The sequence below is a fragment of the Molossus molossus genome, unplaced genomic scaffold, assembly GCF_014108415.1.
Source record: "Molossus molossus isolate mMolMol1 unplaced genomic scaffold, mMolMol1.p scaffold_m16_p_3, whole genome shotgun sequence".
NCBI classification, from domain to species: Eukaryota; Metazoa; Chordata; class Mammalia; order Chiroptera; family Molossidae; genus Molossus; species Molossus molossus.
Window position 1 is genome coordinate 93,416,945 of NW_023425366.1, and position 16,299 is coordinate 93,433,243.

The following is a 16,299-nucleotide window of genomic DNA, read 5'->3' on the forward strand; positions in this document are numbered from 1 at the left end:
TCCATTGGAATTCCACAGACTCTGCATACCCTTCTGGGAGGTGGGCACATAGAAGCTGAAAGTGTCAGGATCTGTAATGAGGGGCTCAGTCCCCAGCCCTGTGTCCCCTGGCCTGTGTGTTGCACCATGACTCAGGGAATGCTGGCTAGCTCTAGGACACCTTGGGTGGTACAAGTCTACCTGAACAGGGATCCTCTGACAGGGCCGGCCTCCAGACACTCAGGGTCATACAGTGAGAGACAGGCTCGCCCCGCATTCCCAAGGCTGAACTGGACTTGCATTTCCTTCTCAGAGTGCCCTCCAGGAACATATGGCTACGGCTGTCGCCAGATATGTGACTGTCTGAACAACTCCACCTGCGACCACATCACGGGGACCTGTTACTGCAGCCCCGGATGGAAGGGGGCACGGTGTGATCAAGGTAAGGACACTAGTAAGTAATAACTACTGCCCCGTATTGTATGATCACTACCTACCGCCTAACATTGAGTGTTTTCACCTGTGTTATCTGAGCTGCTCCTCACCGTGACTCCGCAGGCATCGCTGGTAATTTAGTTGCTAGGTGGATGCGTTATTGTTGCTGTCCCACAGATGAAAAACTAGAGCTCATAGAGGTTGAGTAATTTGCTCAAGGTCATACAGCTACTATAGAATATGTTAGGGCTTTGATGTCAGGTTTTCCAAAGCTCATGAACTTTCCACTGTGCCTACAATTGTTTTCAACCTTACCGAAGTATGATTAACCTATAGAAAGCAATACATATATGCAATATATGTGCAGTAACACATAGCGTACAACTTGATAAAATTGACACGTACACATCCATGAAATCATCACCACACTAAAGATGATGAATATATCTATCACTTTCCTCATGTCCCTGCCTGCCACCACGACCCCCTAGGTGCCATGCAATCACCAGTCTACTTTCTGTCTCTACAGATTAGTGCAATTTTTAGAATTTCATATAAATGGAATCATACTGTATACTTTTTGTCCGATTTTGTTTTCTCGGCATAATTATTTGAAAAATAAACCATGTTGTGGTGTATGTCCGTGGTTCAATTCCTTTATTGCTGAGCCATATTCCATCGCATGGGATATACCGTAATTTCTCTGCCCATTCACCTGTTGATGGACATATGACTTATTTCCAATGTGGGGGCTATTACACAATAGTGTACCAAGTTTTTATATGGACATATGCTTTCATTTCTCTTGAGTCAATTAGTAGGAGAATGTCTGGGTCATGTGGTGGGCATATGTTTAGCTAGTTAAGAAACTTGTGTCTGTGGTTTTCAACTAGGGTGTGTATCGTAATCACCTGGGGATGCTTCTCCTAGGCATAGTCCCGCATGGCCAGTCTGATTCAGGGATGAACGGGGCCTTTGAGAATGTGCTCCTTTATCTGACGCATGGCCTCCGGAGAGTTCCCACTGCACGCGGGGCCCTTCTGTTGGTAACAAGCATAGTCAGCTCACGGGGTGTGAGGCTCTAGAGTTCATGCAGCGCTGCAGGTGAGGTCATCGTGCACGGTGGTCTATGTAGGAACTCTTCCCTCTCTTCCATACAAGAACATCTGCATGCCCGTGATCTGCGTGTGGCTGTCCTAACAGTCAGATGCCACGTTCCACAGTCACATCATTAGGACAGGTGCATGTTGGTCACCCTGCGTGGCCTTGGCACTCCGTGTGTCAGGGCGCATGGCCTCATCAGAAGGGCTGGCATTTTGAATCATAGAGTCACGGGGACATTGCAACTGGAAGCACCTTTGTGGAGCCAGTTTCCTCGTTTTCAGGTGATGAAGCTGCAGCCGAACAGCTGAGGGGAGAGGTCAGCATGTCACGGTCAGTGTTTTAGATGCCAGGTCTCTCGACTCTTAACCTACACCGTTCGTGTCTTCACTCGGTGAAACAAGAGGAAGGACTGTGGAAAGTGGAATGTTGAATGTTGATGCATAAGGTTGTAGGGTGATGTTATCGAGTATTATCAGGACAGAACTTTGTCATAGAAAATGACTGCGTCGAACAGCATCTTCCAAGGTAAAAGCCCGTTGAAATCAGGATACAGCAGAGCCCAATCTGGGACTCAAATTAACATGGAGTTCTTCTTGCTTGGAAGGAAAATTACTGTTAAAAATGCGAAAGATAGACCTAAAATTAAATTAGGCAGTTGAGACATTTAGGAGCTAGCCCTTCATAACCTTAATAGCGTATAATAAATAAAGCTCAATATAAAATAGATGAAGTATCACTCTCAATTATCCGTCAAAGTGTTTAATCTGAAATATATGAGAAGCTCCCAAATCCTATCCTTGAACCTTGGGGTTTGGGACCTCCTGCCTCTTTTCTGAGGCTTAGAGCTGCCTCTCTCTGGGCACAGACAGGTCAACAACATCCAAAAACAAGGAGCGTTTGTTTTTCCTTCCTGCTTTGTCTCCAGATTGGTATCTCATGAGCTGGAAATATCTGGGTGTCATCCTCACTCCAGTCTCCTTTTCTCCTTTTTCCAGCTGGTGTGATAATAGTGGGGACCCTGAACAGCCTGAGCAGAACCAGTACGGCCCTTCCGGCCGACTCCTACCAGATTGGGGCCATCGCGGGCATCGTCGTCCTCGTCCTGGTGGTCCTCTTCCTCCTGGCACTGTTCGTTATTTACAGACACAAGCAGAAGGGGAAGGACTCGAGCATGCCGGCGGTCACCTACACCCCTGCTATGAGGGTCATGAACGCAGACTACACCCTCTCAGGTGAGACCGGGGTCCTCAGAGGCATTGCACTCCGAAAAGTTAGGTTCTCTTACCTGGTCCTTTGCAACCGTGCTGTCTATTGTTCCTGTCCATTAGCCTTGAGAACATTTTGTTCGGAAAAGGCACATTGTTAGAGACGTGTTTTGTATGTCGACAGTGGTAATGTCATTGCTGTTGTCTTCTGTGAGGGTTTTTTAATTAGATGCATTATGTGATTGCTTTAGAGTCTGGGAATTTCAGCCTAGATAGAGCTTTCCTGAGTGCCTAGAAGTTTCTGTCATAGGTGGGGACAGGGAGGGGAGAGGAGAGGGCTGTAACTCTACCGAGACCACGGAGCAGACCAGGGACGAGGACCAGGTCTGTCCCTGGCCTTGGGTTCTTTCCGCAGCTCCTCCCAGCCTGTCCAAGTTACAGAAGAAACTGTTTTCTGGCATTAGCCAGAACTAGGGCATTTCTTTAAGAAAACTCTTAAATCTTTTTTTCTGTCACAAACCTCCATAAAAGTACATTTTTAAGTGCCACACTCAGTCATTAGAATAAGTCCGCACTTAAACAGAGGAATTCGGAAACTTAAAATGTTTATTAATTTGGGGGACAATGACTGGAGGATTTCAGAGTGTCACATGTTTATAAATACACTGACTGCGGGGGAATACATAAAGTAACTGCACAGAATACTGTAGTATAGAATACTGTGTCAAGCACTCAAGTATTTAAAAGGAGGAAAAGTACCGCAGAAATAGCTTCAAAGCGGTGCCGTCGGGGCGTCCAAGCCCCAGGGCGCAGAGCGGCTGGTGATCGGATGTGTTGGCACTTACCCTGGCAGCATGGAGACCTGCGCTCCAGCTGCTCCTGGGAGCTCTGCCGACTATACTGGGCAGGAGGGTCTTCTGCCCAGCTTGGGTTGTGGAAGCAGTCCGGACGTGTGCTCCCATTGCTTTGCTCCCCTTCTTTCCACCCAGGTGTAGGGGAGCCTGCCATGGTGACCATTTCCTTCTCTTCTTGCAGAAACCCTCCCTCACAGCAACGGCGGAAACGCTAACAGCCATTACTTCAGCAACCCCAGTTACCACACGCTGACCCAGTGTGCCGCCTCCCCTCACGTCAACAACAGGGACAGGATGACCCTCGCGAAGGTGAGAGGGTGTGGCTCAAGGTCCTTGCAGGCAGGCAGGGGACAGAGAAAGGGACAAGCAGGTATCGAGGGCTGCTGTTGGCCAGAGGCTGTGCTAGGTATTTTACATCTATTGTCTCATTTGTTCCTCTAAACTTCCCTGTAAGTGTGTATGAGGATCTCCAGTGTAATGACAAAAACCCTAAGTAATGGGGAATTGGAGTCACTTCCAGACGTAGCTCCCCAGCTAGTGGGTGAGGCAGCTGTGATGTGAGTCAAGGTCTTTCTGTCTCTACAACTTGTACTATTTCCATGGCACGTCTTTGGAAAAATGTGTCTAATATTGCATGAGGTTTTAAAATAATGTCCCCTAGCAGAACTGTAGCAGATGCAGCCCTGGGTACAATTGCCATTGGTCTTTTCTGACCACCTGTATCTAGTGTCCTTCCCTGGCCGCTTATACTTTCATAACAACAACAATATATGTGTTTATTTAGGTCAAACCACATGCAAATGCATTTTTGTAGGTCAAAAATGATCACACAGGAACAATGTGCCGAGCATTTCTAATTGTTTTACAAGTAGAAACTCATTGAATCTTCACAGCAATCCTCTGACTCGAGAGTGGTTGTTAGCCTCACTTTGTAGATGCACAGAGGGGTTGGAGGCCCAGGGCTGACTCGACCCCCGAGCTGCCCCGTGGTACTACCCAGCTCACGCCGGGCGCCTTCCACAGTGCTCTGAAACCCCAAACACGTCTCCCTTCCAGTTCCACCGCAGCATATTTCTAGTCTCCATGGTCTAATTCCAGCTCTCTCTCAGAAGAAAACCAAGCTAATAAAATTAATTCAGTTGCAATTAAGTTAATGCAGCTGGATTTTAATTATAGTGCCTCATAGTTAAATAGCACTTCACGTTCTCCAGAGACTTTCATATTCATCATTCCATTTGTTCTCATTCACATTCAGGGATGGAGGCACAGGGGACCGTCTAATCCTCGTGGTCGTAGCTCTGAAAACCGCTGGGAGGGACTGGACTCACACACGATCAGACAGTGTTAGATGGGGGAGCTCTGACTAGGAATTTGTTTTTTCAGTTCAAAGTTCCATGTGTGTAAACCCAAGTAAAGTCTAATTGGTACAGAGTAACAACATGAAATGAAGAAGCTGAGGCAGTGGAGGGAACCGTTGGGGCCAAGGGACATATACTCCTACCACCCTCCATGTCCCACCAGTCAGAGCCGGTCACCCGGTCCCCTCCGCCCAGCCTCATTCAAGGACGGTCCTTGATACAGGCGTTGGACCTGCCTCCCCAGATCTGTCCCATTGCGCTGTGCTGCATTGTGTTCTCTGTCTACATCGTTTGCTGCTTATATTTTTAACAGTCCAAAAACAACCAGCTGTTTGTGAATCTGAAGAATGTGAATCCCGGCAAGAGAGGCCCGGTGGTGGAGTGCACGGGCACCCTGCCCGCGGACTGGAAACACGGCCGCTACCTCAACGAGCTCGGTGCGTGCTCCCCGCTCGTCCCTGCGAGCACCTGGTCCTTCAGTCACCTCAGATAGTCAGGGTTTACGTCTGTGCCAAAGCGATCTCCTGGAAACCTGCGTGAAAAGACACAGTAATAGACGTACACTTACCCCCATGTGGGGCTTGTTACCGTCCCCAGTGCATTATTTAGTCAGCTTTGAGTCTCTGCTTTGTGCAGGGAATGATCCAAGGATCGCCGCTGCTCGCGGCTTTCGTCCTGCTCTCTCTGAATTAACTTGCTCAGTTCTCCTAGGTCCCCTGCTAGGCAGGTACTATTGTATGATCATCGTCTCCATGTTACAGTGGAGAAACAGTCTTTTGAAGGTTACGTGATTGTGCTAAGTCTCAAACCCTCCTAAGTGGTAGAACCGGGAGTGAAGCCTAATCAGCTGGGTACCAGGTTATGGGCTCCTCTTGTAATGTGGGGTGTCCATACTTGAGGCCCCTTCCCTGCTAGGTGAGGATATGGAGATATCAACAGGGATAGCATCGTCAGTGGTTCTCAAGCGTTTTAGAATCAGGACCTTTGCACACACTCTTAAAAGTTGTCAATGACCTCAAAGAACTTCTATTGATTTGGGTTATAGCTACTGATATTTATCATATTACAAAATAAAACTGAAAACATTTACTGAGTTATCATCATAATCTTATTTCATAACATAAGATGCATTTTGCGGAAAATTACTATGTTTTCCCAAAACTAGTGAGAAGAGGAGCACTCTAACAATTTTGTAAATCTCTTAAACATCTGGCTTAATAAAGGACACTAGCTGTTCATTCTGCTTCTGCATTCAAACAGCAGTGACCTCACACTTGGTGGAGCTCCTGGAAAACTCCGCCTTGCACTTGGGAGAGAGTGAGCGTGAAAAAGGCAAACAAGTGCAGTTGTGTTATTATGAGAAAAGTTTTTTTGTTTTGTTTTTGCATTTTTATCTTCAGATAGAGTGGGAGGGAGAGAGGGAGGAAGAGAGAAAAAGAAACATCGATGTGAAAAAAACAAGTGGCTGCCACCCACACGACCCCAACCAGGGCCGGGGACAAACTGCAACCGAAGTACATGCCCTTAGCGGGAACCGAACCTGAGACTCTCTGGTCCCTGGGCCGACGCTCTAACCACTGAGCGCCCAGCCAGGGCATGAGACAAGTTTTGATCATGAGGCCCTTCTGAGAAGGGCCTGGGGATCCTGGGCCACGTGTAAAGGGCAGCCACGATACCCCGTAGAGTGTGTGGTGCCATTTCCCAGCGTGTGCTCCCTAATTTCAAGGAGGAGCTTGATGATGTAGTAACTAATGTGCGCGTGGTACCTTGTGGTTATCAAACCCTTTCATGTGGTAAGGGTGCCAAGAAGCCCAGTAAAATTTGAATTGCAAATAAGCAACAAATAATTTTAAAATTAATATACAGGGCATGGGGCATACTTATACTAAAAACTATTTATTTCTCTGAAATTCAACGTAAATGGCCTTCCTATGCTCTTGTGTGCTAAATCTGGAACCCCTGCTGGATGGGCCTTCCCGTGGATATTGTTTTATAGAGGGGAAGACTGGGAAGCACAGACAGGTTCACCCTTCTGTCCGAGATGTCATGGAGGAAGGGGGTGGAGCAGGGTCTCACCGTCGGGCTTCTGACCGTTCCCCCTGGTCTTTCTGTGAGCACCGTGTATGTCCAGTCACCTGAGCCACATGTAGGACCCAGTCCCTGTGGGCTCTGAAATCCCCACTCACTACCGAAATGCAAACGTCTAAGGAAAATGAGTATACACCCTTAACTTTTATCTGCATCCCACACTAATGTTATCAATGGATGTGTATTTCTACACACATACAGTAAAATTATCTATAAGATATACTTACTCATACTATACTTATTTACAGCATACTTATTGGCGAGATTATTTAACATTAGGGAGGTTTTTTTAAAAGTCTAAATTACATAAATAATTTAGCTCAAAGAAGTACCTGAATGATATTCAGTGAAATCCCACCCAATTCTCCTGAGGGAAACGGCCTCTGGGAATACCTTCACCTGCTATAATTCGTTCTGACTCCAGATCACACAGTCATTGCAAAGGTCACAAATACACCTCTGCTCTGTCTCAGCGAGACCCAGGGGACATACAATATTCACTGGAAATTCTAGATCTCCTTGGTTTGTTCTATTCCAAGAATAATTCTGTATTCCGTGTCCTTTTTAAGTTGTGACACAGAAAGTCTGCTCTTACACAGAACAGAGTAAGGCACGTTGTGGATGATGGAGTGTGTAGGTGTTTAAGTGATGGGAACACTGTGGTGATATTGTCTGAGAGAGCCCCGAACTTGACACTAGAGCCCTGGGATCAGTTCCTGGATCTTTTCTATGACACTGGGTTGAGCACCCTCTCAAGATTGATTTGTTCATTTGTAAAACAGGGATGATGACCGTGTTCTGGCTCATTGTTTGAATTAGATTAAACTGAGTGCCTTTGAAAGCACCTCTCGAGGGGTTGGGACATAGTATGGGAGTTTATGGGGAAACCTACCTGCACCCTGATTTTCCAAGGGAGTGAAGAGAGACTCTAGCAGGGGTATTTAGTCTCACAGCTCCAACTCTTTCTTGTTCCCTAACTTACTATCCACCCCATGTTGCTCTCTGTAACCCCTTGGGGAAGGCTCACTGCAAACTGAAGCCAAGAAGTTTGTTTAACAAGACCGGCACAGTTTGGAAGTGGCTAAGGGATTTGGCAAGGAGTAACGAAGACAGAATTCCTTGATAGGAAGCTCTCAGAGGCCGCCACCCCTGCCCTTTCCTGGGGTCCCTTTACAGAGTCTAGGAGTCCTCAGGATCACCCTCAGAACCACTGAATTGCTGGAGAGACTCACAGAACTCACTGAAAGCTGTGATAGTCATGGTCACAATTTCTCACAAGAGGAAACAGATTGAAATCAGCCAGGGCAAGAGATACGGCACAGAGTCAAGGAAAGGTCAATGCATGAAACTTCCATTTGTCCTGTCCCAGTGGAACCCGGAAAGTGCTAACTGTTTCTGGCAGCAATGCATGGCAATACTTTCTGTGTATTTTATCTGGATGCCCAGAGAGCTCGCCTCAGCCTTGGTGTCCAGGGTTTTTATGGGGGCTTGGTCACCTTGTAGACTTGGTTCACTGCCGATGTGGTTGACCTTTAGTCTCTAGCCCATCAGGAGGTTGAGCTGATACCAAGTGGCCCAACCCCCTCCCTAAATTACTTTGTTAGACTATCCATTGTAGCCTTAGGCTCCCAGGTAAACAAAACACTCCTACTGGGCAGGACATTCCAAGGACTCAAGAGATCACCTCCCAGGATCCAAGGGCAAAGGCCAGCCCTCTCTTTGGTAAGGCTAATTCTTCACTGCACATCCTTTCTAGACTTTGTAACCCAGAGCCAAGAAAGTGTGCCTGAAAGAGGAAAACATTCCCATTTCCTGTCTTACGAGAATTGATATTAGACCTCCCCTCTCCCCTCTGGGATTCCCCTCTTTCTCCACAAATGTGTGCCTCTATAGGACATCGCCCTTGATTTGAACATCACATGCACAGTGGTAGGGCATTTGCATACTTACTTACATGTTCATCACAAGTCATTATTTACTCTGTTTTTAACCTAAGCCATAACGTTCCCTTCAAAGATAATTAGTAAGGCCTCGGAACGCTTACAGATAGACTGAAGCTGGGACACAGTGTTACAGTAATTGAAACGCCATTCATTTATATGGCGCCTCGGAGTTTACCAAGCCTGTGCTCCATTTCACTTAATGATCACCACAGCCCCGTAAGGCTTGGGAGGCAGATTTTGTTCTCCTCGTTTAGAGGTAAGGAACTTGACACTTAGAGAGTTGAACATCTTGCCCAAAGTCATGTGGCTAACAAGTGATGAAACTTAAGTCCTTCACCTCAGTTCTGTTCCTGTGTGTGTCCTTTCCACTGTGCACTGATTCGTCTGTGCCTCCGTCTCTGCCCTGTGTGACCCACCTTGCCCAAGTCGCTGTGAATGAGCAGGAGAATGATCAAAAAGATGTCTGTGTGTTTTTAGTTCTAAGCGCTGGGGCAAGCGGGCACGAGAGATCGGGTGTAAAGGATTGAAAAGCAGCAGCCTGGGTGGTCTCCTCCGGTGGGAAGGAAGTGGGTGCCCCAACCAATAGGTGCCTCCACGACCTTGGAATATTGGATGGGCTTTCTCTTGCTTTCAGTTCTCACTGTTGTTTTTTTTTTTTTTTCTTCCTTTATCACAGGTGCTTTTGGACTTGACAGAAGTTATATGGGAAAATCCTTGAAAGGTATGGTGAGGACTTGAGGAAGAAATACATTGATTAAAATCACATTTAACAAAGTGTATCTCAGAGACTGAAATAATCTGCTACATAAACACGAGTGGCGACGTGGAAAAAAATGTAAACTTGTTAGTGTGGTCACTCCAACAAACATGTTTGCCTGACATCAAGACAGGGGCCGTAGGTGCATCTGGTTAGCGCAGAAGTGGGGAACAAAGGGGTCACTTTGCTGGGGAAACACTCATACTTCCTTCAAAAGAAATATGGCTTATGGGGGAGGAGAGGAAATGCAGGGAAAACAGGCAGAGATCGGCAGAGCTGCATGTTCACTGAGGCCTGCTCTTCAGGCAGATTTGGGTAGTAACTTCGGGTGCTCGGTACTGAGGTTTTACAAGGAACCCTGACAGCACCCGCCTTGCTCGCCATAGTAACAGAGCCTCGCTGTGCACCTGGGTCTGTTAACAGATGGTTTCTTGATTGAAGCTTTGAGAAGTTGGAGATGCTTAGTAAAATAGAATGGAATTAATTTTATTTGGGTGTAGATAATCTACATGAAATCGAATCCATGATATTTATATTGGTATTTGCCTTGGAGAAGAGTTAAAATTACTTTACAGTTTTTAAAATATCTTATAGTAATTTTATAGCAAATTCTCTCCAAAATAAATGAAAAACAGTATTATTATCAGTGTATGTAATTCAGACAACTAGCTACAAAGAAAAACTGCCCAGCCCTGGCTGGGTGGCTCAGTCGGTTGGAGCATGGTCCTGTACACCAAAAGGTGTCAGGTTCAATTCCCGGTCAGGGCACATGCCCAGGTTCAAGGTTCAATCCCCAGTCAGGGTGCGTGCAGGAGGCGCTCCATCAATGTTTCTCTCTCTCTCTAAAATAAAAATAAAAAAATTTTAACTGCCCAAGTAAATTATCACCAAGAAAAAAAAATAATGTTGTTCACTACACCTGAAACTAGTATAAAACAATATTGAATGTAAACTGTAACTGCAAAATGAAATTTAAAAGACTAATATTCAAGGAATAGCATTTGCTTTTTCCCACCATCTCTCTTCACAGACCTGGGAAAGAATTCTGAGTATAATTCAAGTAACTGCTCCCTGAGCAGTTCTGAAAACCCATATGCCACTATTAAAGACCCACCCATGCTGCTCCCCAGAAGCTCAGAGTGCGGCTACGTGGAGATGAAGTCACCGGCGCGCAGAGACTCCTCCTATGCAGAGATCAATAACTCAGCCTCGGCCAACAGGAATGTCTATGAAGTTGGTGAGTTCTCCTAACCAAAGAAAGAACCTCGTATGGGAATTTTTTAAAAAGCAGTTTCAAAGTCTTTGAGAAGACAATAGCATTTCGTATAAACCTTATTAAAAGTAATGGCCCATATTTTAAATGTAGGTTGTGTTTACACTGATTATATTCACTGGTGTCAAATACATTGTTGAGGGAACACCACTTAGAAAATGTAAAGGAAGTTTTCTTTATCTCCCACCCGGTCATCCATCTTTTGTTTTGTAACCATAGTGAACGTTTTTGCCTGCATGTAGAATAAAGCACATGTATTATATGAGCTAATGTGTCGACTTAGCCAAAACAAATGATTCCATTACATTAAACAGGTGGTTCCAATTCCTGGTTGCATTCATTATATTAATATAATGCTTTTAGCAGGATTGAAACATTTTACTTTTAAATTTGTCTAAAATATCAGTAAGAGTCTAAGATGTGACTCTGATACAAATTAATAAGAATTTAATTTAAAATCGGAGATATTTTAATTGCCCCTTGCAAGTATAATTTGGGAAAAATTAAAACATATCAGATTATGAAAAAATTAAAAATAAAAGCCCTGGCCGGTTTGGCTCAGCAGTTGAAGCGTTGGCCTGTGGACCAGAGAGTCCCAGATTTGGTTCCCACTAGGGGCACATACCAAAAAAAACCCAACATATCAGAGATATCAGTGGCTAGAAAATAGGGCTATCTAGTTTAATTTTTCTCTCTCTCTCTGTGTGATTTAAACTTTTTAAAACATTCTCTACTACTTGTAAATGAAGTGACTAATTTAACTCGAGTTGCTAGTAGCTCATTTTATGCTATAGACATGTCACTGAAGATATCTAACTATTTTTAAAGTATTACCATAGCTTTTTAAAATGGAAGGCATCGTGAACTAAATTGTTATAGAAAGGTCAGTGACAAGTGGCCTTGGTTGTCCCATAAGTTCACCACTGTAAGATTGGAACTCAGCTGAGAGCCCGAATCCTAACATTTTAAACTTCTGTTTCCATGACTCGAGTTAACCTCTAAGGACCTCAGTCTTCTGACCTAGGGTAAAAGGTTTGTGCTCACTTTATCCAAGATTTTTCAGACAATGATTCCTATCCAGGGTTTCTGCATATTCGCCCATGTCTTCATCCCAACCACACAGTCATCCTTTTGTTCAGACACCATCGGTGAGCATCCGCCGGTCTGCCAGCCACAGAGTAGCCACCTCTGTGGTGATAAAAGAATCCTTTGTTTGTAAAAATATTTTCTTATACTTCCACAAGAAAGCTCCTCTTGCGTGTTTGATATTTGCAAGAAATGCCATATTTGATTGATTAATTTGTTTTTCATTGCTGACGAATTAACGTGTCCTTGGTTGTCACAGAACCTACGGTGAGTGTTGTCCAAGGATTATTCAGCAATAACGGGCATCTCACCCAGGATCCATATGACCTTCCAAAGAACAGTCACATCCCTTGCCATTACGACCTGCTGCCGGTCCGAGACAGTTCATCCTCCCCGACGCGAGAGGACGGAGGCAGCAGCAGCAGCAGCAGTGACTGACACCAAAGGACCCCTCGGTAGCCCCCGGAGCCCTTTCCAGAACTGCGGTTCGGTTCTTCTCCATCCTCAAGTTTGCCACCTTAGGTGAATGTTAATCTACTTGGTAGCAATTGCTGGACACAAACCAGAAAGCTCAAAGCCGAGGCTGACTGGCCGTAGGTCCCTTTGTGCAGGTGGCTCGGAGGGAGATGACGGTGTGATTTTCCACCCTTGCTAGTGTTAGAACTGCACCCGTGAAGCATGGCTTCCTGTAAAATCCCGGCCACGAGCATGAACGTGCAGATGTCCTTCAGAGACGGGCTTGCAGTGGACATTGGTATCATTGCTTGAAAAACAGAAGTTTAAATATATTTTCTCTCTCGTTTGCATTGTAGATCTGTACCTAGGATTGTGCAGTTTACCATAAAATTTAGTGTGAATCACTAAAATGTAGAAGAAAAGGGGCATATTATTGAGTCCTGATTCTTTGGGGTGTTTTTTTTTTCAGCTGGACTCAGAATTGTAGGATAATATGAACCCAGGAGGAAACATTCTGTCAAGGGGCATAACTGGATAGACTGAACACACCCTAGAAGTGGATAGAAAATTTAAATATGAACACTTTAGGCTTTTTTTAAGAATGAAGAAATGTACACTTAGAATTATTTTAGAAATACTAGAATTATTACAGGAATCAATATGTGCCAGACAGAGGCGATTTTTCTCTCTGTTTGACCCCTGGCCCACTTTCGATCCCTGACATTGTTCTGATCACTGCCCCCCTCATACACATTCACCACCTGAGATCCATAACATATCAGTAATTATTTCATAAATATGAAAATGAAATAATTTTATTTTTGACAGACTGGATTGAATGAGTGTATAATGATTGGAAAAGGATGTAAATTTTAAGTGTAAGAAGACACTTAAGTTTTGTAAACCATTAGTAATACATGCTGTAATATAGAATTAGCAGAAAGGTTTTATTAATTTTTCCCTAGAAGTGACTGAAGTATTTTTGTGCGTATTCGAGAAAAGGGCACTTTTCTTTTGTTAATTGTTGGTTTAGAGAAAGTATGCTTAAGCTGGTCTTTTGCATTGCTAATATGATATGTACCCCATTTTTCTCTAATTTGTATTTTCATTTTGAAGTTGTATGTTTTATGTTTTGTAGTGTTTAAATTGTTAATGAAAAAAATATTATATGTTTGTTGTTTCTTGTATTGTTGCCACATCTTTTTGCTTGATGAAAAGTTGTTGTTCTTTTTTTCTTTCGGCGGGAGGAGATGAAAGTATATAAATCGAATATATTAAAATCGGTCATTACTACAACAGCACAGAAACCATAGGTGAATGACTTATTGAAATAGAGAAGCTTTTCAATGTTCCAAAATGGAGTCCCTTTGATCTGGGGGTTCAGAGTCTTGGTTAAACCAAGGGGAGAGGTGCGGAAGGCTGCTGTTACTGCGTGAGGGCCACAGACTGACCCTACAACAGGCCTTGATCAGGGTGATCATATCATCGATCATCCAAACAGGCCGCTGTTGAGAGTCAATGAGGACATTATTCGTGATTATCCTGCAAGGGTCTCTAATCCGGACTGCTCCAGGCAACCCAGAATGGTAGCTCATCCTCTGCTTACTTCCATGTGGTAACATTTCTCCCCAAGGTAGTTGATTCTTGAGGATGCCAGTGTGAGGCAAGAAGGCCAGTTTCTTTTTCTTTGACCTGCATGAGCCAGCCTAGGGGCTGGAAGGCTGAAAGAGGAAGCAGCTTCATAAGAGAAAACCGCCGTCTTCGATCTTATAAAAACACCCCGTGTGGCATCCTGGCTCAGTGAGTCAGTGAATGCATAGATACTGTGCACCTGTTCCGCTGGTAGTATACGTATGGCGCGGTCCCTGCTGGTCATCGAGTTGGGCTGTCACACACCTGCACCTGGGATGGTGGTTTGGTCAGGTAGATGATAGAACAAGCACACCTAGAGCATTCACTCTTTTGTTGGCTTTTTCTTTTAGGGAACCCCAAAATTAATTCAAGGAAATATGGACTTGCCTGGAACACACCTTAGAAACAATAGATTTGTCCCGACAGTTAACCACTGCCTGACCCCTGCTTGACAGTAGAGCGTAGGCATCTAAAGGAGGCACTTGTTAGTCAATAGCCATGAAGAGTCCTCTTTGGAGGAACAAAATGACTTTTTCCCTTTTGTTTTTTTAGGGATCACCTCTTCAGATCTCCATGGTAAGTTTGAGTTTTCCCATTACTACCTGGAGATTAAAAAAAAAAAAATTCTATTTCTTTTCTTATTCCACTACAGGAAGAGGGGAGTGAGAGAGGGAGGGAGGACTACAGCCACTTAAGTAAACACCTGGGCGCAGAAGCGGCTCCCAGCAGCACTGTGGCCCTTCCTGAGCGTCCTTTCTGCCTGTCAATTGCTCGGGATGGCTGCTGACCAGAAACAAAGGATCCTTGCTTGTCAGGGCTCACTCAGGACTTTTCAAACATCAGAACACAGCATTTTGGATGTTGTAAAACTACATGTTATATTTGGAGAGGTCTAGTTGAGAAGTCAAAAATTCTAAATATTTTGATGTAGATTTGGATAAAGAGAGAAATACTTTTGTCAGAATGAGAATTAAAGGAAAGAAAAAGGATCTGATAAGTTTTTTCCCCTAAAATTACAATCTCTAGGAAAGTTTCCAGATATATCAAATGTAATTTGATGACGATATAATTCTTCATACACAGTGAGTCTATCCTCATGGTCTTTGACCCATATTAATGTGGGACCCTGAAAATATATCTTATATCCTATAGAGGTCAAAGCAGTGAATGATCCTAATGAAACCTGGCTTAAGTCATTCATGTAGGAATGTCAGCAAAACTATTCTTTCCCTAGACGTTGATGTATCAGAAAATATTTTAACTATTTGTATTTATATAAAAGTAACTCACAACTGGCCCAAATGATAGCTCATATATTTGCTTTAATTGGAGAATATGTTATTTGTAGTTGATTATATAATAAGAAATATTTCATAATTATTTTCAATCCGTGATATAAATTCCTCTCTCATGGAAAGTTGAAAGTGCTTAGCTCCATCTCTATGAAAAATAATATTCACCAATTTTAGGAAAACGAACATAGAATTTTATAATAGGACAATTATAACCTGTTCCAACCAAATCGATGCGCACGATGACTCTGTGTTGTGAGAAATGCAGACAACTTTATGAAAATATGATCAACTTGACTCCAAAGAGCCACAGTAGTTGTCAATTATTGGGATTTTTAAACCATACATAGCGTTAAAATCTCACAAAAGTATCACAATACCATTTAGAACTCATGTTGTTCAGTGGAGAGAGTCGGCCCATGCACCAAAGGGTCGAAGGAGTTTTGATTCCTAGTCAAGGGCATGTACCTGGGTTGCAGGTTGGATCCCTGGTCCTAGTTAGGGCGCTTGCAGGAAGCGACCAATCAATGTCTCTCTTACACTGATGTTTCTCTCTCTCTCTCTCTCTTCCGCCCCCCCCCCCCCCCCCCGCGCCTTCATTCCTCCCTTCCACTCTCTCTAAAATCAATGGAAAAAATATCCTGGGATGAGGATGAACAAAAAACAAATAACTGTATTTTGATTACTTCATAAGAATAGTCTTATTCTTTGAAATAGTGCTTTCAAAACATTAAGTGATGCTGCATAAATTTATTATTAAACCCAACATGATACAGTCATTTAATATCCACAGACTAATAATCTATAAGTATTAGGTACAACATAGACATATTTAAA

General features: G+C 44.0%; 1 protein-coding gene across 1 annotated transcript in view; it reads left to right on the forward strand.

The window, feature by feature from the left end:
• Positions 1-13,674, forward strand: part of MEGF10 (multiple EGF like domains 10) — a 158,333-nt gene extending 144,659 nt beyond the window's left edge. Inside the window, exons 19-25 of the mRNA XM_036279239.1 lie at positions 293-421; positions 2,514-2,750; positions 3,759-3,886; positions 5,249-5,372; positions 9,643-9,687; positions 10,754-10,960; positions 12,342-13,674. Of these exons, the coding sequence (XP_036135132.1) occupies positions 293-421; positions 2,514-2,750; positions 3,759-3,886; positions 5,249-5,372; positions 9,643-9,687; positions 10,754-10,960; positions 12,342-12,520 (1,049 nt within the window). The 3' untranslated portion in view covers positions 12,521-13,674. The remainder of the gene's footprint in view (positions 1-292; positions 422-2,513; positions 2,751-3,758; positions 3,887-5,248; positions 5,373-9,642; positions 9,688-10,753; positions 10,961-12,341) is intronic.
• The last annotated feature ends 2,625 nt before the right edge of the window (positions 13,675-16,299 follow it).